This window comes from Meriones unguiculatus, chromosome 8, assembly GCF_030254825.1.
Source record: "Meriones unguiculatus strain TT.TT164.6M chromosome 8, Bangor_MerUng_6.1, whole genome shotgun sequence".
Classification (NCBI taxonomy): domain Eukaryota; kingdom Metazoa; phylum Chordata; class Mammalia; order Rodentia; family Muridae; genus Meriones; species Meriones unguiculatus.
The window spans coordinates 98,118,092-98,144,298 of record NC_083356.1 but is presented as its reverse complement, the minus strand read 5'-3'; the positions used below and the strand labels follow the sequence as shown (position 1 = coordinate 98,144,298).

At 41.5% G+C, this 26,207-nt stretch overlaps 1 protein-coding gene across 2 annotated transcripts in view; it reads left to right on the top strand.

The window, feature by feature from the left end:
* Positions 1-7,370: 7,370 nt before the first annotated feature.
* Cytip (cytohesin 1 interacting protein) overlaps positions 7,371-26,207 on the top strand; it is a 67,647-nt gene continuing 48,810 nt past the window's right edge. The window contains exon 1 of one of the 2 annotated variants that reach the window (XM_060390192.1): positions 7,371-7,727. In XM_060390192.1, the coding sequence (XP_060246175.1) occupies positions 7,720-7,727 (8 nt within the window). In that variant the 5' untranslated portion in view covers positions 7,371-7,719. Of the gene's footprint in view, positions 7,728-10,379; positions 10,958-26,207 lie in introns of those variants that run through there. The other variant, XM_060390193.1, reaches the window with a different exon arrangement.

The following is a 26,207-nucleotide window of genomic DNA, read 5'->3' as shown; positions in this document are numbered from 1 at the left end:
TAACTTGAAGAAGGGGCTGAGGATTTAGCTCGCTGATGGAGTGTTTGTCTAACATGCATGACACTGGATTCAAGTCCCTGTACTACAAAATCAACCATGACCCAGAAAGAATTGTGATGATAGATCAGTAGTAAAAGTGAATGACATGAAAGTATGATGTCCTAGGGTTGGACCCCAACACTCATCTAAAGATCCAGGAGTAGTGGCATTGCTAGTTATTGCAGTGCTGGGAAAATAGAGAGATACAGATCCCTGAGACTACTTGACCAGTTAGCAAATCCCAATTGATGAGCTCTGGGTCCCAGTGAGAAAGACGCTGTTTCAAAAAACAACAACAACAAAAAAACCAAAACCAAACCAAAACAAAACAAAAACAAGTAAATGTCTCTTGAGGATGGTACCTAAAGTTGACCTCTGGCCTTCACATATAATCATACATGTGTGTACATCCACATACGTGGACACACACACAAACCTGTGTACATATGCACCAAAAAAGTATAGGAATTATGATGTGGTGGAGAAAATGAGAGACAGAGCTGGATTCTGAAATTTGCAAATCAATGGATGGCTAGGGTTCTGGAGAGAGCCTTCAGGTACCTGCAAAGAGAGGTGTATAGACTAGTTAATCAGTATATAACTAGTTAGTTAATGTATAGCTGTTAGTGTGAGCCATTCTTGCTTTTATCTCTCTTGGCCCCTGGAGTCAGCAAGTCACTGAGTCCTGTTAAGCTATTCCTTTTCTCAACATTAGTTCCACTTTAATTGTCAGTAGAGTTTTTTTTTTTTTCTTTTTAAAACCATTTCTCCCTGATTTAGAACATTAGTTTTCTAATTGGTCTCACAGTATCTATTCTTGTCAGTCTAGAATCTTTGTTGCTGCTACTGAACTTTCCTCAGTAAATTTTGTCACGTCTTTTAAGCCCACTTATCTTCTTCTTCAAAGCCACCACTTAAAAATTTCTGCGGCCTTAAAAGGACCCAGGTGATCTGGTTTCAGCTCTCCCATTTCAGTCCCATTTAGCGATACTTCCCACCCTAATATTGTTGTCCTCCAAAGCCAGAGTGTTCCCGCTCACTCTCCCGGGTTATTGTACGTGCAGCGTGCTTTCTCTGGAACATTCTCTCCTTCCCCGTTCTGCTTCCTCCAATTTAATTCATAGTCTTCCGTTAAAGCTCAGTTCAAAAATCACCAGCCTAAGGAAGCCAGGTCAATCACTTCTCAGACGAGGGTTGTCTGTGCATGTGTTCACACATACCCATCCATAGCGACAGCTGAAGGAACCTTTAGATTGGCTTGAAGTGGAGGTTTCTGGTTTCCTTGAAGACTCACTTTTGTCAAGTGAGCTCTCATGTGCAAGGGGGGTGACTTTGGCCAGCTGAGAACATCCGTGGGGGGACTCTGAGGAGAGGAGATGTACAGATGCCTACACATAGAGAGACATAGTTTTGCAGACCCGTCGTTTCTTAGATCGCTGGGCTGATCTTCATGCTTTGGCCACATGATTTTGCAGAAAGGAACATTCCAGAGAAGTTCTCGGGGCTTGAAGCTTTTGCCGACTTAGTGTTGCTGCTTTGTGTTGGCCTTTGAACTGCGCGGCTGGTATCCTGCAGACCGAGTTTGGTAATCCCCCAAGGACCCTTAACCCTAATCATCGGGAATTAGATATAAGAGGTTTGCAGCCCTTTTCCCTACTAATCTCCTACCTAAGGTGGGGTAGGGTGGGGGCTGGGGGATTGGAAGGGAGGTGAAGGAGTCTAAGAACCCTAAATAAAGTCGGTTTTTTAGGTGAAAGCCCTAAGCCTACATAGGCTCATACGTGCAGAGGTGAAGTAGTGCCATAATGACCACGTACAGACTGAAGAGACAAGAAAAATGAGGCGCTTGGTCTATGAAGCTAGACATCTCAGAAAGAGAAGATTCAATGATGGAGCAGTAGAGGATAAACACCCAGAAGCCCCCTGGACGTCTACTAGTGCAAGTCAAGGTCAAAGCTGAAAAGGTAGCAGTCTGATGGCCACAGGTGGTGGTGCAGTAGCAAAACCAAAAGCAATGAGCAAATATCAGTTGAAGAAGAAGTTAGCAAAACATAGGTGAGAGCTTCTCTTTTCTGATTTTTGCTCCGCCTGGGTTCCTAGATGTATGTATGTATGTATGTATGTATGTATGTATGTATGTATGTGTGATGTGTGTGTGTATGTGTGTGTTTAAGTATGCATCTGTCATCTATCATATATTTATTATCTATCTCTACCTATCATCTATTTATTTATTATTTATCTGTCCATTTACTATATATCTACCTATCTGTAATCTATCTCTATTTTATCTATCATCTGTCTATTGTATCTATCTTTCTATCATCTATTTATCATTTATTATCTATGATCAATCCATTTGCCATCATCATCGTTACCTGCCATCTATCATCTATGTAATTATCTAGTTTCTTTCTCTTACCCTCTCTCTTTCTCCAGATTATATCTTTAAGGGAAGAAAACACACAAGTTTATCTACAGTGTGATATGTTTACTACTGTTACAAAATGCGATATAAGAAAACACACCTATTTTTCTTATTTGCGAAAAAGGAATTATGAGAATGATTAAATTATGAGTTGATGTGACTGGTTGCCAACAGGGATGGAAGGAATGAGAAGGAAAAAAATAGGGGACTGAAAATGGGTAGAAAGGATGAATAGGGACACTTCTCTAATGCCTGTGACTTTCTCATATTTGTAAATGAGAAGTGTTTCAGTTCTTATAAAATATTATTAATTGGTATGTTGGAGAAACTCAAATAAGATGCAAACAGGATCCAATGATCTAGTTGCACTAAAAATGAATACCCCAACCATGACCAATGGACCAAAAATAAAAAAGAATAAACATAAAAATCAGTGGAAGACAATGTAATAATTTTGTGATGAGTAACTTTTTACTGACGTGGCCTGTTACAACAGAGTAAACAAACAACAAACAACACAAGATAAACCTAGATTGAATTATGGTGCCAGAATATGTACTCAAAATGGTGGCAGAACATTGAAAAGACTAGAAGTCTATCTGAAGGATGTTTTGATGGCCAAACCAAGGAAAGAGAGGATGACAATAACAACAACAAAGTTGATTATTACTCATAGAAGATAAATATGCATGAGTTCCTACTGACAGATAACTGAATAAATAAGGAAATGTGGGAGAAAGGACAGGGAAGCTTTGGAATTACAGTAGAGTCTCAAAGAATAAGTGTGGAAGGAGTGACAGAGATACAGCATTGTCATTTGATGATGCCAGAGAAATAACTATTTCAGAGAACACTCGGTGGATGCTAAAACTAATAAGCAATAATGCAGTTCAAATTAAGATGTTGTATAATCTCATGCCGTGTAGTATGTGGAGAAACATGATGGACACTGACATCCTGTGTTTCTTGATATGATGTACCAAGAAGCAGAACTTGTTTCTGTGATGTTCTTTCCACAAATATGCAACTCCAACGTAACTGTGATAGATTACTGGACAAAGTCAAAGAGTATTCAATGTAACAACTGACTATGCTCTTCAAAATTGACAAGGTCATTAGAGACCAAGTGTACCTAAGGAACATTTGTGTATATATATATATATGTGTGTGTGTGTGTGTGTGTAAATATATATGTATCTTTTATATTTGTGTGTGTGTGCATGTGTTTTTTTTTTTTTTGTGTGTGTGTGTGTGTGTGTGTGTGTGCATTTCCATATTTCAGCAACTGTGGAGAGCAGATAATTGAATGCAGTGCAGAGGACCAGCAAGGGCCAAAAGAGCAGGGCTACAGTCTGGTTTTGATGCAACAGATGGAGCTGTTAGTTGAACACGAGCTGGTGAGTAATCTGGGTGTGTGTGTGGGGGGGTTATTGATCACAGAACCTTAGTGCCTCTCCTAGTACTCTATTTATTTGACATGACATTTGTCAAGACATAATTTAGGTCTGTTTTTCCTAGAATGTAAAGTCCATGAACACAGGTAAGTTTCACATCTATCTTGTTTGCAACATGGTGAAAGTTCTCAATACACTGCCCTGCACACAGTGGTGTTCAGTCAACACACTTGGAGAAATACGACCTCCACCTTCTGCTGACCAAGCCTGTGGGAGCAGCATTATGCCTTGTCTTTGCTCTGGTCAGATGTGCTGCTTGGCTGCTCTGTCTACAGGTGACTGAGGGCTCAATCTCTTTATTGCATGTGTCTCTCTCCTCTAAGCGGCACACAGGTCAATCTTACAGTAGCTGTGCCTTGGGGTTTAAAGGGTAGGTAGGATCAAGTTCACTTCCTTCCCTTCCAAGTCTGTATTCTAGGCTTCTGTTCAGTTTCTACTGCCAGTTGCAACCATGATCACAGTGGTCTATAGTGGGAGTGAGGGTACTCTTCCTTCTTCTGCTGCTACCTTTTGAGCTTAAAGCTGGAAGTCTTGTCTTCTTTGTAGCCAACTCAGCCTGTTTTGCCTCTGAGTTCTACAAATAGGCAAATGATCACTAGGAGAAGCTTTTATAAGGGTGTAAAGGCACAATATTGGGGATAGAACATGGAAGTGTAGCCTCCAAGAACAACGAGAAAAGACAGTATGCTGTTTTCATAGCCAGAAGAGTTGGGTGGCAGTCTTGTGCGTGGATTACAGTTTCACAGATCATAGGAGACTATTAACTTCCATCCAATACAAACCTTATGTCAGGACCAATCACAAGCTCCCATAGGCACTGCCTCTTCTGACTATGACACGTATGTTGCTGAGCACTAAGAGCAAGTGCCTGCCTCTTTCTGACTTAGTCAAGGAGTACATACAAACTGGAGCAACCAGAGCTGGGGCCTTCTGGAGCAACAGCTGCTGCAAATACCTCCAACAGGTTGATGAGGCTTGGTGCTAGTTGGGACATTTGGTTTGTATTAAGACCTTCTGACACAGAGTGACTTGGGAAGCAGCCATGATAATAGTTGGGTTGGCTTCCTCATGGCATCCAGGAAGTGTTCAAAGCAATCTGGATGACATGTTGATAATCCAGCCAGTGGTCAGAGAGGTTGCTCAGGTATCAGCTCCCTGCTCAAAGTGGCTGAGCAAAAAAAAGTGGGTCCTGACAGTTGTTGAAAGGCCACATTAGTCTGGCCCCACCATTTTAGCTTATTTCAAAAAAGGGTGAACATTAAGAGGCGCTTATCATAAAAACCTAGGAACAATGGAAAGACTCTTAGGAGAACTGAGTAGCGCTTACTCCTAGCTGTACCCGTGGGTACGGCTGATCACTCTGATTTTTCTCACAGACGTATTTTAGGTTCATGGTTTCCAACTTCTAAAATCCAGTAAGACTCAAGGCCTGGTACAAAACTGCTCTTACATCTCAAGCATGGGGGCAGGACCTCCCCACATGTCCTCACACCGAGTTTGCTCAGTCAGAGAGGGGGATTTGAGTAAGTGGAGCTCATGTCCTATCCAAGGGGAGGTACAACAGATGAGAAGCCACATGCTGGGGAGCTGCTGACAGTTTCCAAGGGCAGAGGGATAGTCACTGTAGGCTGAGTGGTGGCACTGAGGCAGGGCATGTGACGACAATAACTCAAGTTTGACAGAGGCAGCATTAAGGCAGAATCCTAAATTCATTCCCTGCACACCTTCCAGCAAGACTGGAATTGGCTACAACCCAAGTTTCTCAAAGATCAGATTACCAAATAGAACGTGAGGATGCTCTGAGGCATCTTCTCCTTCCATCTCCAAGTCTATGACCTGCAATTTCTATTTTCAAGTTGATGAGAGACTTAATCAGATTCCTGAGAGAAAGCGAGGCAAATGTTCTTTCCTCACTAGAGGCTGTAGCCAGCTGGCCTTTGTTGGTGCATCCTGCCCTCTGCTGGATCCGGCTAGCAAAATGAGTCTGCGTTGCCTTATAAAGAATTAATTAAGGCTGGAGGCGTTTAGATTTATCTGAAAATAAATATTTGCTTGCATGCTGATGAGGTTTTAATTAACCAGGGGATGCACTTGTTACGTGATGTCTTCATTCTCAGAGGATTTCCAGGTATCCAAGAAAACATCACCATGCACCAAATGCATTCCCCTTGCATAACAAACACTCTATGCCACCATTTTCAAAGACATGCAAACAATCATAATAACTGAAAATCTGATAGTTTTTAAAGGAACCACATAGTGTTTTGGTGTCATAGGAAAAGTTCCAGGAGAGCCAGAGCTGATGAACTAATTCTCCAAGGTGCCAGAGCTCTCTCGGGCTCAGTCTGTCAGGAATCAGAGATGGAGCTGTTAAAAGGCTGCTGTGTGGTCAATTGCTCTACCACTGAGCTATACCCACGGCCAAGCATTAGGTGGAGCTCAGGGAATCCAGCAGAATAGGGGGAGGAAGGCTTGTAGGAGCCAGAGGGGTCGAAGACACAAAAGAAAGCCAAAGAGTCAACTAACCTGGGCTCATGGGGGCTCACAGAAACTGAACCAACAATCAGGGAGCCTGCATGGGTCTGACCTAGGCCCTCTGCATATATGTTATGTATATATAGGAGTTGTGGGACTCTTAACACTGGGAGCCAGGACTGTCTGAATCTTTTGTCTGCTTTTGGGGCCGTTTTCTTGCACTGTAATGCCTTGTCCAACCTTAGTATGAGGAGAGGAGCTAGTGTTATTGTAATTCGATATGCCAAATTCCATTGAGATCCCTTGGAGGACACTTTCTGAAGGGAGATGGAGAAGGAGTGGATGTGAGGAGAAGGGAAGTTTCAGGGAGGGCCTGGGGGGAGAAGAGGATTTAATACATGAGAAAAGAATAAGTAATTTTTTTAAAAGGCTGCTATGGGGCCACTAGAAGCACTATTTCCCCATGCTCAAGTCAAGTGGGGTAAAGCACATCCACATGGCACATTTCACACAGGTGCTAAGTGAGCCATGTTAACAGCAGTGTAGAATTAGTGACATCCTAAATTTCAGTTTGGGCAAAGCAGAAACTCGAATACTAATATAAATCTAGAGAACTCTTTCTAAAGGAAGGAGAATGCCCTAAAAATAACTTTTTTGGTAAAGGCTGAGGAGACAGAAAGCCTTGCTATTCACTGTTGATCATGGGGTCTTGTTCAATCTACATACGCACACGTACGTCTCACTTTTATGAAACATTGGTGAAAATAATTCTAAGAATAATGTTTTACAGCAGCCAATCTCTTCCAAAGCTGTTCTTTTCCCTTTCCTTCTGGCTCCTTCTTGAGCTTTCCGCCCTGCTTTCTTGTTTACTTTGAAACCAGATGGAAGCGGTTTTAGCTGGCACTCTCTGAGCTGCAGGACACTTGGCTGTTCCACAGGTGTGTTTCCTTCAGTGCTGTGGCTGTGATGAGAGCAGACTCCACAGCATCCAGCTCCTGGCCACCTTAGGGGTGTCGGGATGAGCGACTGGGAGCAATGATGATGTTAATGCAGCCATTCTTTGATAATAGCAACAGGTCTGCTTGTACCGTAATTTGTTTAATTGATTTTGTTTTCTTCATTAGCAGCTCCTCTTAATCAAAACTCTTTTAAACTCTCATCTGGATGTCCTGCCAAAGAGCAAAGCCATGTACAATCGATCACCTTGCCAGCCACAGCCAGTGCTAAATTGATGTGTTCTAGAAAGTCCAAGTTCAACAAAGTTTCTACAGTAGTTGCTTGAGACACAAAGACATGATATGATCTCAACACACAAAATGTTGAATGCTCAGGTATGTATCTGTCTAAATAAATAAATATGCATTAGGCGGGTGATAAGGGAATTAGGAAGGGAATAAGCAGAAGCTGTCTTCTGACTTTTTTCTTCTGAATTCTGCTTTACTAAATATACACGTATATTTATTTATGCATAGTATATATTTATGAGATGCAGCGTAGAATTTTAATTTTATCTTTACAATGTTTAATGATCTGATTGGAATGACTAATGTGTGATTTATTATTTCTTTGGATGGGTAACATTCAAAATCCTCTCTCTTAGCTATTTTTGAATGATGCCATCAGATGTCAGCAACTGGTTACCCTGCTTTGATACTGAACATTAGAAGTTACTCTTCCTGTCCAAATGACCTCCTGTACTCATTTACCCCCTGCCTCTGTTCCTGGCTTACTTCAACTTCCAGGCCCTAGCAACCATTGATGTGTGTTTTTTTGTTTTTTATTTTTATTTTTTTCTTTCACATCGGTTTGAGCTTTTACATATACATAAAAAATATACTTATCATCTATCTCTGGCTTATTTCCCTTAATATAAAGTTCTTTAGTTTTGTCAGTGTTTTGCCAATGACAGAATTCTGTTCTTTGTGTAGACACATCACACTTTATTCATTCATCTGTTGATGGCAACTGTGGCTGATTCCCTTTCTTGGCTCCTTGGCATGCTGATATCATTTCCTTATTTTCTTGGGGTATATACCTAGTAGTGAGACTGCCAGGTCATTCGAGAGTTCTATTTCTGCATTTTCTGAGGAAGTTCCATAATGTTTTTCACAATAGCTGAAGAAATTTAGTTTCCCAGCACCAATGTGGGAGAGTTCCCCTCTGTCCTCTTACTGACCAGCATTTGTTTTCAAAAATATTTTGGGTATTTTAATTGAACTTGAAGAGTGATGGTTTCTATGTCAATAAAGTGTGTGGTGTGTGTGTGTGTGTGTGTGTGTGTGTATGTGTGTGTTAAATGACAGATTGATGTTTTACTTCCTTGGTATGTCATCCAGTTAAGCACATGTTTACCAGGGAGAAAAGATCAGTTGTAAATGATGTTACAGTGTCTTTTGACGTTTAAAATATAAGTCAGTTTCTATCAGAGACTTATGGCTTTGTTTGCTGCAAACTGGGCTGTGCTGTTGACCGCCTGAACTTAAGAGAATCTTAGCCTCATACTGATCAGTAGAAGACAGCAGGGTGAATCCCTTTTGATCGATTAGAAACTCATATAACCTAAGAAGGAACTGCCAGCCCCCTTTGTCCTGTTCATGTCACACAACCATATACTCTATGAGCGGTTCATGGTCTGAGGAAGATTTAGTAATGGCCTCAGTCATTTTTCTGTATCTAGCTTGCCATTTTGTAACAAAACAGCTGGGAAAGTCCTGAGGACAAAGGTCGTGATTCACCAGCCAGGTTAGCTTATCTGGCTCAACATAAATACAGATCATTTATATGAACATCTCAGTATTACAACAGTGACTTCAATTCCGCTTGTCTCCTATAGCAATTCTGCAAGTGTTGAAAGAAACAAAGATTATCCATACTAAAACTTTGCTTATGGCTTCTTGAAAGGAAGCCATTCAAATTCGTGTCTCTAAATTTCTGCGTTTGTAATAAGATTTATAGGCAATTTAAATATATTTTTTTTTTGTCTTGTGCTTGCTCAGCACTGCACACAGTAGGAACCTTCTAAGGAACGGAGCACATTGCATTCAACAACCTAAACAGAAATAAGTACTAATAAGTAGCTGTAGCTTGGTATGTAGTGACCTGTGCAAACAGGCAAACTGACGAAAGCCCCACAGGAGTCCATTTACCTCCAGTGCCATGCACACAGCAGGTACTCAGGAAAGATCGAGAAGGGAACAAGAGTGTGGCTTTTTGAACAATTTAGCTTGCAGTCATTATCTTAAGGGTGTGTTCAAGTAAAAGTTAAATCATGACTACTTAGCCTTATGAGTTAATGTTTACAAAGTGCTTTGAACCTCTTAAAAAAAAAGAATGTTTTTGTTGGCACTGTGGCATACTTGCCAAGGTGCAAGAATTCTTCCAGCTTCAGCTGCCAGGGCTGTGCCCTCCCTCCGCGTGAGGCTGGGCTCTCCCATTCCTGCCACCTCTAGGCTGCTCCAGCACAGGTAGGGAAGGAACAAACTGTGGACAGATTGCTTCAGGACTCCTGGGAAAGTCTGGGGGAATGAAGATAGGGTCTGTAATAACGTTTCTTAGAGTGATTGGTGTCAAGAAGGGTGCAGGAGCCTGGTCAGCCATAGGAGACGTCAGGAGACACACAGTCTTCGATGGGACCATCCAGCTCAACCCTCATGGGCGTAGAGAGGTGTATAGACAGCCTGGAGTTGATGTCAAAGTTGCCTCTGTGGATTTTAGGTAGATTATGTGCTTTGCTTGACTAATGTCTGGCTTGCAGTTCTGTTAGCAAGTACCCGTAAGGCAGATTTCTGTTTAGATGGGCGAGGAATATATCTATTACAATTTCTTTCCTCGTAGTTTTTCTTCCTTGTGTTTCATAATTGCAAACAGCAGTGTTCAAGTCCACATATGGTCAGCCAGAGCTGTGATGTTTCACAACCTGTTTGCCACCGTCTCCAAACACACTGACTTTAGGTTTGGGAATGTGGTGATTGAACAGGTGAAATGAGGTCTGTGGCACTCAAGCTGTGGTTTCTACAGAGAATGGATGTCCACGGGAGTAAATTCAAACAAAAGAGTTTATTTTTATTTATTGTTTTTTATTTTTGGAGGTTATGACACACTAACTTGAAACTAATCACACACAATAAAGCTTTCAAAGTAATGCCACAGCGGGATGCAAATAAATAGAGTGGCTCCCCGTGACAGAGCTAGCTTTAAAGGTAGCAACAACGCCTATTTTCCACCCTGAAGCAACTTGTTTTCCAACGCAGACCGTGAGGGTTTCTGTGTGGGTGGAAATTTTCCATAATACATATTTATACCATAGCTGTTGTCCATGTGGCACATTTGCTCTCAAAACTGTTTCTAGGGACTGGAAATGAATGTCATGTGAGCAAAAACCAACAGGGTATGTATTCTTTTAAAGCTACAGATCACACACACACACACACACACACACAAAAAGAAAGAAAGAAAGAAAGAAAGAGAGAAAGAAAGAAAGAAAGAAAGAAAGAAAGAAAGAAAGAAAGAAAAAAAGAAAGAAAGAAAATTGATGCCTGTCTTCCTTCCGAGAAGAACTCAGGTAAGCCTGGCTTTAACTGAATGCTAAAGAAGTTAACTAGCAGTAGGGCTCTAGGGTTCCAACAAAAATTATAGACAGAAACTTCCTTCTAATTCTATACCTGAAAGAAAAAAAAAGTAGAGTAAAATTTATAGTTAGAGTATAATAGGCAGCTTTTGGCAGTCTGAAAACTCACAGTCCACATGAAGGAAAACCACAAGAAAAACATCTGTTTGGGAATGGCTCGAGATAAGAAGCCCCCCTGATTCATTGGTGAACGAATTTCCCTTTTGGACAGGACTGTGGATCCACGTACACAGCATTGGATTTCATATTTATTTATTTATTTACTGTCTGTTTGTAACAATCTGTCCCTGTTTTGGAAAAAAAAAAAAAAGGATGGGAGTTCCTTTAGGAAAAATGAATTGGGTAGAACGAGCTAGGGCCAGATGGTGTTTCCTTTTCTGTCTGTAAGTGTCTTGTGGCATTGCAGGGGGCTGCAAACGCCCAGGAGTAGAGTGGGCAAGACCTCATTTGCTCTGCCCTGGAGAGCAGGAGGTGTTCCTACTGATGTTTGCTAGCTACAGTCCTATGGTGAGTTTGGATGGGAAAAGTGGGGTTTGATTCTCATCATGCATTCCTCTACCTGATTCGAGGGAGGGGAGAAAGTGAACACATTTTAACGGGGTCTTGTGCGTTGAGAGAAGTAAATTGTTGCCACTAGATCTTTGGGGTTTCTTTTCTAAATATTTTGGCCTTCTACACTTGCTTGAAGATCTGTTTATGCATATGAACATATATATCTGTGAGTGTGTATATATATATCATTTGGTCAGTGGATTTGCTGGTGGATTTATCTTTCAGGGTAAATACTGAGCCGATGACATGTAGATAAAGTTTATCACAGTCAGTAAGGTTTAATGACTATGAGAGTGTGGCATCGCTTCAAGAAGAGCAAAGACAAAGACAAAGGTCAAATATGGTGTTCCGATAATTTAGATAGGACAAGGCAACTAGTGAGAATTTACTTTGTGTGCATACAAGCACATATGTGTGTGTGTGTGTATGTATGTGTGTACTTTTGTTTAGGGAAATTAGACATCCATTCTTCTTGTCCTTTTAGCGCTGCATCATCCGTAAGGAACAAACATTTTAATTAACAACTATCACATTTTGTGGCTGTTACAAGAACAAGTCAGTGAACTCCTTGCTTTTAGATGTGCCCTGAAGGCAGGCCTGCCTGAGATGCTCAGAACTCAGGCAGGAACAAGTGACAATCAAATTTCCAGCCAAAAAACTGAGATATTAGCCAGACACAAAGAATTCTACCCTTAAGCCCTGTTGTGTTTGAGTTACACTTTAGGGTTAGACCACCAGGGGTCAGGCCATTGTGTTTAGAGAGCCTTTGTTAAGTACTGTTGGGTGGCTTAGGAGAAAGACACAACGCGGTGGGTCTCAAATTTTGATGCATGTAGGCCGCTGGAGGGCTGGAGGAGAGCACTTAAATAAGCATTGGCCCTGGATCTCAATCCTGCTAAATCTGAGTCTGCAAATCTGAGTTGGAGGATGTATGCCTCTGAGAATTTTCGTGTTGTAGTAGACACAGGCATTAGGGAAAATGCCTGTTTTCCTGTAGTGTGTGTGTGTGTGTGTAAGCCAAAGGTTGATGTCCAGATGTCTTTCTCAGTGACTTCTCCACTTTGTTATTTTTGAGACAGTCTCTCAGCGTCTCTCAGTGAGCCAGGAGCTTTCCATCTGAGATAAGCTGCCCTCTATCTGTGCCCGACCACCAAGGCTACAATCATGCATCGCCACACCCAGATTTTATTCAGGTGTTGGAATCAGAACTCAGGTCCTCATACTTGCACTAAGATTACTTTATACACTGAGCCGTCTCCCCAGGCTCCTCTTTTTTTAGTTTTGTTTGAGATAGATTCTCATCCAGGCTGGCTGGTCGCTCCTGAGCCTCATGCTTTTGCTGCCAGAGTACTGGGAACGAACCACCACACACTCAGACAGCCTGGCTTTGAAAGAAAAAAATTGCAGGGTTCTCTAGCCCTCATATAGTAAAACAATTATCAAATGTTAGAGGAGGAATGTCAGGTGTGCCTTGTGTGGAAGGAAAATGTCACAGAAAGGGTATCAACAACTAGGGGACTAGGTCATAGGTTTTGAGGGTCAAAGGCCTATGTTTTGGGATAGATCCTACACTGGACAGTAAATAAGGACAGCCCCAGGAATATAGCTCAGTATTAGCATGCTTGATTAGCATCCTTGAGGTCCTGGGTGAGATCCACTGCAAACTATGATATAAATAGGAGACATCTTTCCCTAACACTTCGTGCTTTATTTTTTCTTTCTTTTTTTTTTTTTTTCTAAGACTAATAGTGAGTAACCAAGATGGCACCAGTAACTGCAACTATAATTGATCCCACAATGGTATTTCAGTCAATAGTTGAATTGATTTCCTTTGGGAAGATCATTATGAGAGCCACTAAAAGAGAACAAAGTGCAGTGCATCCAATTCTGTGATTTGTTCACATCTACCGCTCACCATACAGGGAGGCGACACATGAAGAGAAAGGTGGTAAAGTAAAGAAAAGCTTAAATACACCAGTGATACTGTGTACAGTAGGGTCTGTGAAACCAGCAGGTCATCTCCCATGCAGCTGGTCCCAAGAACTCTCTTCAAATCACAGCTCTGATAGTAAAACAAACAACACTGATATCTCAGGTGCTTTTCTTCCTTCCTTCCTTCCTTCCTTCCTTCCTTCCTTCCTTCCTTCCTTCCTTCCTTCCTTCCTTCCTTCCTTCCTTTTTAGTGTTGGATAGCTTTATTAGGATGTAATTAAATATATAAAATTAAATACGTTTTTAATTTTATTTTTTCACAATTTTTTCTAAATTGTGGAAAGCCCCCTTCCTCAACTCCTCCCAGTCCCACCCTCCCTCTCCCCCCATCCCCTTTGCCTAGTCCACTGAAAGGGGGAGTTCTCCACCATTGCCATCTGCTCATAGCGTGTTGAGTCTCATCAGGACTGACTGGATCCTCTTCCTCCGTGGCCTGGCAAGGCTTCATCACCAGGGGTGAGTGATCAAAGAACAGGCAACCAAGTTCATGAGAGAGGCAGATACAGAAATTGTGGTACATCTGCACAATAGAATACTATTCAGCTATTAAAAACAAGGAAATCATGAAATTTGCAGGCAAATGGATGGAACTAGAAAAGATCACCCAGAGTGAGGTGATCAAGAAATAGAAAGACAGGCATGGTATATACTCACTTATAAGTGGATATTAGCCGTATAATACAGGATAACCATCTACAGACCTAAAGAAGCTAAACAAAAAGGGGGCCCCTAGGGAGGATGCTGAAATTTCATTCAGAATGGCAAATGGGATAGACACCAGAAGTGGTGGAAGGGAGGAAACAGGATGGGAACCTACTATAGAGGGTCCTCTGAAAGCCTCCACCCAACAGGGGATTGAGCAGATGCTGAGACTCACAGCCAAACTTTGGGCAGAGCATAGGGAGTCTTATGGAGGGGGGGTGCATTTAGAGGGAAATGGAGGGTTCAGGATTTCCACAAGGAGACCAACAAAGCTAAAGAATCTGAGCCCAAGGGGTCCTGCAGAGACTGATGCACCAACGGAGGACCATGCGTGGAGAGGACCTAGACCCCCTGTCCAGGTGCTTTTCTTAAAGACTAAGATAGACTTGGGGAAACTCACACGATATGATCAGAGCACCAACAAACTGCTACATACAGAACACACAGGACAGTGGGGTGAAGTGGGACACTGTCACAGTTTCAGACTAACCAGATTAGGTCCTTTCTTTCGGTCTCCATCCACTGTAACACAACATATTTGGTAAGAGTCGCACCTTATTGTATGTTTTTCCCACTTGCAGAATAGTCCTTGAATTACCACCTAGCTATTTTGAGGAATTTTGTATGAATTATTAATTTTTTAATTTCTTTTTCCAAAAACAAAAATTTAAAATTAAATGTAGTTCTTAAACAGCACATTGCCGGTTCCATTTTATCTCTAGATAATGTTAGTATATTGCCCTTTTCACAGTCATTGAACGTAATGAAGACAAAGGGGCTCACAATGGTAGGCACCATTTTTGAACACCTGTCATTTGTTGGGTTACACTGCAGTAGTAATCCCATTTAGGAGGTATTTCTGTCGCTGTTTCCATATGAATTATGAAATATCACACAGCAAGAAAATCTGATTAATGTTCTTCAAACCACCCTGTGTCCCCACTCTTTACATATTTCTGACCTGTGCACTGCTGAAAAATTGCTAGCTAGCACATTTCCTCATGTCAAGTCCTGCCTACCAAACTAGAAACCTGTCTTGATATTAGACATGATTGTAGTTTACCAGGACATTGGTGTTCTACGAATTACATTACAGTACTAATTTGAATATATACATATTATTATTCCTCTCTACCTCAGATTAGAGTCAGAAATTGAATCCATTGCTTTCCTAGTCTATAACCTGTTTTCCCTCCTATGGTACATTACAAGCCCTCTGTTCCAATCCTTCACAGCCCGATTAATTCAGAGTTTCTGCTTCATCTTGCTGCTTACATGCGATGTTAATAGCTAAGGGACTGACTCGGTTTTCGCGTGTGTTGTCTTCTGTTGAAGAGATGGATATCTCATGTTGTTTCTACTTTTATTAATGAGTTCACCGAATAGTCAACTGCCAGGAGCACAACTATTGGAAGCAATGTTTACTTTTCCAATTACTTAAACTTTGCCAAGTTTATCTTTTCCTTTGTGAGGCTTTGTTTTTCTGTAAAAATAAAAACCGAAAACCACACAGCACAATTAAGTACTACGAGAGTTTCAATCCCAGCCCACATAAAGGTATCCCCTTCAACCTTGCCAGTCAAACACAGGCTTCTGCCTTGAAGACAAGATGTGCACTTCTTTTGGGATACAAGTATGTGGTGAGCTCAGGGCTGGGCCTGCCGTCCTTTCCAAGTCTTCTTCTTCCCTCAGAGGAGGAGGATCCTACAGGCTATAATAGGTGCATGTTCAGAAGCTAGTGCCGGCTCTTCTTTCTTACAGGTTTAAGAGTGCTTCTCTTGTTGGTCCGTGTACTTGGTTCAGTAGTGAGAGGTATGCCCTTGGGAGCAGATGGAAAAATCTTGAGCATCGCTTCAGTCTTCTCTCTCAGGCTGCCTTGTTCTTTCCCTCTTTCCATCTTCTTTTTGATTTGACTCATAAATGGAAGGGCACAATTTTGGGTGGCAGTTGAGAGCCTAGGAGCCATTGGCATGCCCTTTGGTAAGCACTGTAGAAGGTGCCTTCCTCCAGGTACTATCAGGTGTGTATCATTTTTAACTCTGATTTTGGGAGTCTATATGCCAACCCTGGTAACAGAAAAGCATGTGCTCAACAACCTATTGCATTTATGACTATTGTGGAGGGGCATTGGGTGATGTAACATTGAACCTTTCTTATCTTTATAAAACACTGAATCTGGATGTGCACATCTGTACTCCTAGCATATGGAGACAGAACCAGGACCATTGAAATATGGAGTCATGCCTGGGCTACAAACTACATAGTGAGAACCATACCCCCCCAATAAAAACAAAATTGAAAGAGAAAAAGGTTAAAGTTAAAATCTATTCCAGGAAGCCATAGAACTCAATATTAAAGCATACAACTTGGCATCCAAGAGGACCAAAAGCATGTCTCTCAGCAGGAGATTAATGGAAAGCACTCATCAGCACAGGATTGCCATCAAAACATGAAGATACCACTATACCTCCTACCCCTTCCCCATCACAGAATCCCCAAACACTGATTCAAAACGGTCTCTGACAATGAGCTATAACAACAGAAACCTTCATTGCTGATGGTAATGCAGAATGGCACGGCCACTTTGGAAGAGAGTCTGGCAGCTTCTTTCAAAACTAGATATAGTCTTACTGTAAAATCTAGCAATTGTGTTGCTTGCTGATTTTCAAATCAGATGAAATTCATGTCCTACACACACACACACACACACACACACACACACACACACACACGCACATCTTTGTAGTGGTTTTGCTCAGGATTACAAAAACACAGAAGAAACCAGAACGTCCTTCAGGAAGTGAATGAATAAACAGATGATGATAGACTCTGCAGTGAAATATTATTTAGAGCCAAGATGAACAGTTATTGTTCATTCGGGTGTGAAAAACACAGAGGAGGCTTAACAGCATATCACTAGATGAAATGAGCCAGTATGAAAACGTTACACACACACACACACACACACACACACACACACACACACACGCAAGCACAATCACAGCAATATGACATTGTGGTAGAGAAAACACTGGGGCACAGTAAAGGTCAGGGGTTAAGCAGGGGACAGAAATGAATGAGATGGGACTCAGAGGACTTTTAGGGCAGCACATTACAGTGTTGACTGTCATGATTATACACTTGTCAAATCCATAGAATGTAGAACAGCAGGAGCAAGTGGTAATGTGTCCTCTGGAATCTGAGTGATGACAGTGAGTCAGGTATAACCTCTACACCACTGAGAGGCAGGATTTTGGTCATGGTGGAGGCGGTGTGCCAGTGGTGAGTGGGCACGTGAGAACTCTCTGAACTTTTCACTCTTTTTTTTTTTTTTTTTGGTAAGCCTAAGTCTGACTTAAAAAGTAAAACATATTAAATCGTATTTTATATAGATAATACTATCATAGTCACATTTAGCTGGATGTAGCAGACTTTATCATTTGTGTGGGACAGAATGATGTTATATGACTCCACTTCTCAGACAGAGGCTGTTTATAATATATAATATCACAGGCATGATTTGATCCTCTACCTTCTGCCTATAGTTTATTTACTTGTTTTTTGACAGGGGGAGGGAGAGACAAGGTCTCAGTGTGTCATCCATACTGGTTTTGTACTCAACAGAGATCCGTCTGCCGCTGTCCCCTGAGTGCTGAGCTTAAAAACCACCACTGCACCTGGCTTCACCTGGGTTTCATTCTGAGGTGACTGGGGAGGAGCACCACAGGTGCAAAGAGCCCACCCCTTCCTGGAAACCTGGTCCTGGGCAGTGAACACACTGTACTTTCAGCGTTACAGAGAACTGTACATCACACTTAACTGTTCTAAGTGATGCAATTCTACAATGACTGTTACTCAGAAGAACGGCAGTCCCTGGAATTCCATTTTCTTAGAAAACTTCTGCGTTCGTAACTTGAGCTGGCTTCTGAAGTAGGTTAGGAGAACCAGAAGAAACCCGAAATGGAAGCTGGCAAGTTGGACAGAGTGGGGGTGGGATCTCCTTTATTTTGCAAATTGTTTATAGCAAACTCGGAGGTAACCATGGGAGATTGGGCTCCTTTAAGGTAAGGGTGGGAAGAGAAACGCAGTGAGTCAGATTGAGAAGAAAGATCAGGTGTCAGGCACAGTGGCAGGTGCAGCAACTGACCACACAACAGAAGCCAAGGCTGAGCTAGACAGGTGCTTAGACTTAAAAAGCTGAGAATGTTGGAGACGTTGGCTAGCTGGGTCAAAGCAGGGCAGCACACAACATGACTACAGGAATCACCAGCGCATCTCTGTGTTGGAGTATGTTGAGACATGACAGAGTGCTTCTGAAACAAGCCTGTTTGCAGACAAACATTTCTTTTAATAGATTATATAAAATTTCAACCTTGTCTCTGAAATATTCTAGATGAGGTGTTTCAAAGGGATGGGTCTTGGGATTCAGTCTACCATTTTCTCTCTGTTTTTGACGCTGACAAACTTTCTCGGTCATGGTAAATTAGAAATTAGGGGCTGAGGTAAACAACAAAAGCAAATGTGATTTGCCCATTTGCTGTTGCTTTACTCTCTATAGTCTAGACGTTTGGAAGTTTTCAGCTTTCCTTTTAGTTGGACGTCCTAAGACATTTTCTAGGACTGAGAGAGCCTAGCTATTTCCTTCAAACATTTTCTGCCCCAGGAGCATGTACTCACTCACCTCTTCTTGCTTCTTACATTGCTCTATGCGTAGGAGAATTTATGGTCCATAGTTTCAGCTCTCCCCTGCCTATGTGGTTTCAGCAAACCTTTCCAGAGCCAGACCCTTACATTCATGTTCACATTAGAGCACATCCATGGTTAATATATTGAAGTTTCTATCTTTGGTTTCAACTTATCTTCTCAAATTTCTTTGGGGTGCAATGCTGCTCTTTTGTGTGAATCTGATTGCCACCACTCAAAGCACAAAGTCTAATAGGGAGTGAATACTTAAGTAGGTCACATGGAGAAGAATGGTGTTTCCTCTCATTTTCTTTCTAGAAGGCATCAATACATTTTCAAAAATTAAAATATAACCAGTTATTGACACCTAATAAACTTGTACAGAATCAAAGTATTCAAAATCTAATTTCCATTGAGTCATCGCTGAATTATTTTTATGGAGAGAACACTTTCTTTCCACTCAGTCTCAGGATATTGTATCAAGTTCCCCACCCAGGATGAGAAGTTAGTTCATACAAACAAGCTGTCATTGAGTCCCGGGGGCATTAATCACTATGGTACACACAACGTTGCTCTGCTTCGCTGTGCTGAGCCAAAGAGATGATGCCTGTGGGTTCACACTCCTCCACTCTCATCTTTCATCTCCACCTTCTCTCTGAAGGCAGTTTTGGCTGCCACCAAAAAAAAAAAAAAAAAAAAAATACCCAACTGCCAAATTTTCAAATGCAATTTGTGTTGTGCTTATTTCTGGGACATTACATACCTCAGAGTAGTCATCGGGGCATATTCCTACTGGCATATTGTTTGCAATTTTATAAATATCAAAGTTACAATCAGAATTACAAAATTCTAATTAAAATTGGAATCTGATTAGGTAGTCTCGGGTGTGTCTGGAGTATTAAGTGTGTTTACAAGCCAGGAACTATATCAACCTCACATATCCTTTTACCATGAAACATAAGCCCTGTCTTTTACCTTTTAGCAATCCATGCTGCCATTAACTTCTGACGTGTAGCTCTATCATCATTCAGTCATTCCGCTGGGAAGAGCAAGTAACCATTTACTAGGCTCTTGGTTTAGGTGTGAGAGGGTTAAGAGCAAAAACCAAGAAAGATTTTTAACCCTCAAAGAATGTTAGGCTAGTGTAAATGTTTTTATTTCCTCAGATGAGGGGATGAGATGAGGGCCAATCCCCAGCCTTTATAGCTCTTTCTGAACTCTCACTGGCTGGTTCAAATCAGATGTTCTGGCCTAAACTATTCTCCACGCTGACTGATTCAAACTGGCTTCTCTTTGCTTCTTACTGAATTGCTCTGCCTGGCGTCAAACTAATTCAGGCAATATGTTTTAATCTTCTGGCTCCTTCTCATTCTCTGGCTCATTCTGTCTTCACCTGTGTCTAGCTTGTTCTCTCTGCAACCCATCTTTGTAAAACTGTCCCTGCATGAAGGTTCCTTGGCAATCAGAGCATGGCTCTCTCTGACATGCACTCTGTTGCCTGCTTTTGGATCACTTTTTTGTAGCTGGGCTGACTTGTGTGTGTGTGTGTGTGTGTGTGTGTGTGTGTGTTGGGGGGTGTTGGTCAGTGGAAGAGGATGTTCCATATTGACTTGATGTACAGAGGTGGGTTGGGGGTGGGGCTTCTCTTTTCTGAGGAAAATGGGAGGGGGGGAGGAGAAGAGAAAGGAAGGGTAGGACCAGGAGGAGAGGAGGGAGGGGGCTGTGATAGGGATACAAAGTGAAAAACTAAATAAATTAAGAAAAGAAACTCTCAGTAAAAACTCTTTCTCTCCCTGTGCTGCCTTTTTTTTTTTTAAATTTCATTTTATTTGCTTTACATCCCAATGGTTCCCCCTCCCTCCTCTCCTTGCAGTTCCCCCTTCCTCTTATGCTCCCTTTTCCTCAACATTTCCTCCCAGAAAAAGAGGAGCCTCCTCCCAATGTATCAGCTCAGCACACCAAGTAACATCAGGACTCAGCATATTCTCATCCCCTGAGGCCAGGCCAGGCAGCCCTGCCAAGGAGAAGTGATCCAAAAGCAGGCAATAAAGTCCATCTTAGAAACAGCCCACCCCCTCCACTTGCTAGGTGCTCCCTATGAGACCAGGCCACTCATCAGCCACGTATGTGCAGGGGGCCTAGGTCCAGACCATGCATGATCCTTAGTCTCAGTCTCTGTAGATCCCCATGGGACTGGGTTAGTTGTCTCTGTTGGTCTTCTTCTGAACGTCTTGTCCCCTCTAAGTCCTTCCACCTTTCCTCCAACCATTTCACAGGACCCCTGGAGCTCTGCCCCATGCTTGGCTGTAAGTCCCAGCATCTGTCTCATTCTGCTGCTGGTTGGAGCCTCCCAGAGTCTGCAATCATGGCAGAACATCATTAACAGTATCGAGGGCTGGCTCTCTACTATGGGGTGGGTCTCAGGTTGGGTCAATTATTGGCTGGATATTTCCTCAATCTTTGTTCCCTCTTTATCCCTGCCCTTCTTGTAGGCAGGGTAATTTTTGGATCAAAGTTTTTGTCGGTGGGTTGGTGCTACCCTCTTTACACTAGTCCTGCCTGGCTAGGAGGTAGTCACGTCAGTTAAGGATAGCCTCTCTTTCCTGTCCTGTTCTTGTGAGAGTTAGGTGTATCCTATCTCTGACTCATTCTGTCAAATCTTTCTCTGCTTTGTCACTTTGTCTACCCCTCAATTAGACATTACTTTCAAACATGACTGTTTCGTTTTAGAAGCTAACTTGACTTCATTTTTGGGGGATTAAAGGTGTGTACTAAGGGGGTGTCTGCATAACAGCCAGATTATACCATAATCCAGGGTGATTCTGTATTCCAGCCAGATCACATAGACCTGGAAGGTCTTTGGATGTTATCCCTTGCCATGGCAGCCATGTTGCTGGATTAAAATTCCTCCATAGGCAAATAATAGAAAATGAACATCTTAGATTTCTGATATCTTGCTGACAAAGTGAAGTATTTATAATGGCCCTGCCTCAGAAGGCTTGCAGTATGAGATGAAGGTAAGGTAGGGGTCTGATTATGTCTCATCAGAGAAATGAAGAGGGAGCTGTGACGCCCTGGTGATCTGGAGGCTAAAAATTTAAGAGGTGTTTAACCACAGTGTAGGCCACTGGGGATTTATTTCTTGGTTTTCTGAAGTAATGCACCACTCAGTGGCCTCCCTGTTGAAGCAGCCCTTGTACAGATGACTCATGATTGAAGGGTACTTCAAAGATCTCAAAGCAGTTGGCTCTCTGTTGACTGGCATGATTTCTTTTTCCAAAATGAGAAGAAAATGACTAGGAAGACCAGAGCGGACAGTGTATCATACAAATTCTATGAACAATTTATCTACTAGTGAAATTAACTGCTTTCCAAGTATCACTGAATCCTTGTAGGTGATTTCCCCCCTTCAGTAACTTCATATAGGGCTAATTAAGGACTCTTCACTCCCCTATGCAATCATTCCCCTGTGTCATTGAGAATGTTGAGTGTGTAATTTGCATGGACCTCTACAAAGTTGTTATAATTCTCATACACATTCATTTATATTCACCACACAGAGACAGGCAAGGGAGATTTTGTGATTAGTCTATCTCTTCATTTATTTAATATCACCTTCATTTTATTCCAAAGGGAATTTCAGTGGCTAAGTTAATGAAATTCAGAAAGCGATCCCTTGACCACACTAAACAATTCCTCTATTCTTTAGAAAGCTTTCACACGAAAACATTCCTTGTGATGATGGAGTTATTACCAGTTAAAGAAAGAAGCACAGATATATTTCTTTTTCTGAAGTGCTAGAAATTTACATGAGGTGAAACTCTTGGGTCACAAGGCACAAAGTCAAGCTGAGACCCTATGAAAACCAAAATACCATTTCATGCGTTTCTAAGTTACGTGCTAAGTTAAACCAAACAGGAAACAACAGAAGAAGCCCGAGTCACAAATGAATCACTCTTTACTCATTTGAGTCTACAGGCAGTGCTATGATGCTACAGTCCTGAAATAATGAAATTCAACTGACCTTCATGGCGCAGTTACCATGGTTTCTTTCTCATATCGGGGAATGTCCTGAAAACTCCACTATTTTTCTCTCCCTTAAACTCCAGCACTTCATATTTCTGTATAGAATGTATTTTTGTAAATTTTTAAGAGACAGACACTTTGGTAAGAAGATAAATGCCCCACTCAGTCTTGCAAGTGACCTTCACACTAGATAATTTGACCAGGAAGGCTACATCTAAAAACAAATGAGAAGATCTCTCTCTCTCTCTCTCTCTCTCTGTGTGTGTGTGTGTGTGTGTGTTTGTGTGTGTGTGTGTGTTTGACATACTTGAAACAATACCGAGTCTCTTAAAACTTGTGGAAAGCTTAGCGTTAGGTGCAAAGCTATTGGAAGCACAAATCTCCATGGCCTGTGGTTGATGAGTCATCTGTAATATGCAGAAAACTTGTCACACCCAATTAAAATAGTGAAGAAGGGGAAGCAAGCTGGGGAAGTGGGAAGCGTGTATAACTGTACTTGTCTTAGTGGTCTTTAGGCATTTGGAAAATGCAGAAGTTGGCATATTGTTTTCAAAACCTTAATTTCCCTTCCTTTGCGAGGACACCTCTGAATGCTATTGACCTGTAGATCTGTGTTCTTCGGAGGAAAGAGAATGCCTTTCTTCCTAAAGCAAGTCTGAATCCATCCATGTTATACCAATAATTTGCACCTCTGAGTTCTTTGAGTATTTCTACTAACATTTATGGAGTGCATACAATGGTGTCAAGTACTTCTCAAATAATTTGATTTAAAAACCCTGGAAATGTTATTATTTTTACATAGACATGAACATGAAGGCATACAAAGACAAGACAGAGCTACGGCCAGTATGTGTCTTACATGTTGCCCTTCTAGGGAACTTGCAGCATTATTTATTCCTTTCCTCTATCTCAACATACACTTCTGTGTATCTCACTGCCCACTTAATATACCCACTTAACATCTCTCAAGGTAGGTACATTATTTCTTGCTATCCTATGGTCATTGTATGCTTGTCTCCTTGAATTGAGTACAATCTGTTTGAAGTCTAGGATATTTCTTTAAAATGTTCTGGCCATATACTTAGTCAAAAAGGAGTTCAAGACTTAGTGGTGTACATAATCAATAGCATTCATTTTGCCCACACATCTGCAGTTTGGGTTGGGCTCAGTGAAAATACACAGTCTTCACTGCACTTAGGGTTAACTGAGGCAGCTCAGAGGCTAATGCTGGGCTTGGATACCAGCTCCATTGCTCGCATATACTGTGGTTGATCTTGTTCTTAGCTGGAATCTCAGGAATGGCTATGGTGGAATCTATGTGCAGTGTTTCTATGAAGTACCTGGCTTCTTCAGAACACAGTGATTGCCTTCCAAAGATCCCAGGAGAACTGGGAAGAAACCTTCTGTAATTTCTCTGTGAAAACGCTTCATTTCTGTGGGCTTAGTCGGGTTTCAGTGGAGAAAACATCTCAACACCTACAATGTAAGGATGGCATGTGCGATGGGATAAAGCGATGACCCTATCTTAGCTATATGTGTTATGATCATATGTATTTTTATATGTGTCCTATCATATGTATTATGATCAAGTATACTTTCATCTCAGGCTCATTTCTCCATACTCTAGGCTTACATTTCTCAGTTTTATCAACAGTACATATTCAGTCAATGTCCAGGAAATATAGCTGGTGAATCAAAATTAAAAGGAGGTATCTTTCTGCATTGAGTTGGCCAACACTGATGGCAGATGTGCACCATTTACAAAAAAACCCTGTGCAAGGTATAAGGTCCCATTCGGAACAATTTATGGGCCTTGCCAGGAAAGGCACATAGAGTTTTGTCTTCATCTTGAAACTCTTTAGTGGTGATAGTTTGCTTGTTTGGGGGAAATGGAAGGATGTGCTGGGTTGAGCTTCTAAAGAACGGACACCTTTGGACTCTCAGTGAGTGAAATAATCTATAACCCTTTCAAAAGAAGCATGCTTAAAGTATCCAGGGCCCCAATATATGAAAATCATTTTATTAGCAGGAACAGAAAAAAAATGGAAATGATGAACACCAAATATGCGCTTTGGTTTGTGTTGGCATTAAAGTTGATTTTACTTACCTGAGGAGCCTGTCTGAGTAGAATATGAAGAACTGCCACCACTGTTGATTTTTCTCGCATCAAGACTGGGTCTGTAATACCAGTTGAGGCCTCTTGTTAACATAAAAAAGTGTATCTGCTAGCCAAGCCCTCAGAGTCAGTTGAGAGTAAGAAAAGTGCACAGGTAAATGGAAAGACACAGTCATACATGCATTTCAGAACTCATCCGCGTTATGACTTCGTCTTTCTTTTCCTTTTGTCTTTTCTGCAAAGTCCTTCATCCTCTGTCACATGGGATCTCCCCAGCCTGTGTCAATTTCCTCTGCTCTCAGAACATTAAGGCAGTTGCTCATTCTTGGGATTCTATCACTTAAAATGATAATCTGTAAACCAGCCCCTGCAAATCTCCCTCCCTCACTTCACACACATCTGTGTGTGTGTGTGTGTGTGTGTGTGTGTGTGTGTGTGTAAAATACACCCTTTCTTCCATTTTAGGTGTTGCAATTTGAGGATGAGAGCTCCATGGGCTGTTCTCATATTTCTAGTCTGGCTTAACTAGCTTTAAGGCTAGCAATCAGTAAATATTTGTAATAAAAACTTAGATTTAAACTGAAAAAGAACTTAATGTGTTCATGTTTAACTATGTTTGGAAAATGTCAGTCAAATCAACAAAGACAATATTATTTCCTCAAATTCTCTGGCTATGTGTACATACAACTCCAGCCAGGACTCTGGTTCCAGGTTTACTTGTAGGAGATGAAAATCCTACTGTATTTGTTCTTCATTCATATGGGTATTCAAAGTATGAGTTAATTTTCCTCCTAGAATTTAGGAATATTTTAATCTTTGGAGCATTGCCTTCTAACACATCTTTAAAGGCAAATTTCACCTACCCACCTGTCATTGTTTGCATGTGTTCCTCAACTGATAATATTCAGCAGCAGAGTTTGACTTCATGGTAATCACTGGAAATTCTTCCTTACAGGAAGAAGAACCACAAAAATGAGTTTCATAATATCATGAGAACCTTTGAATATTTGGGTCAGATTCCCTAATGGGAGATTGATCCAAAGGGATGGTTGGATTCTCAGTTCTCTAGCTGAGTTCAAGTTGTGGTTTTAAGAACAATTATTTTTTGAAAGC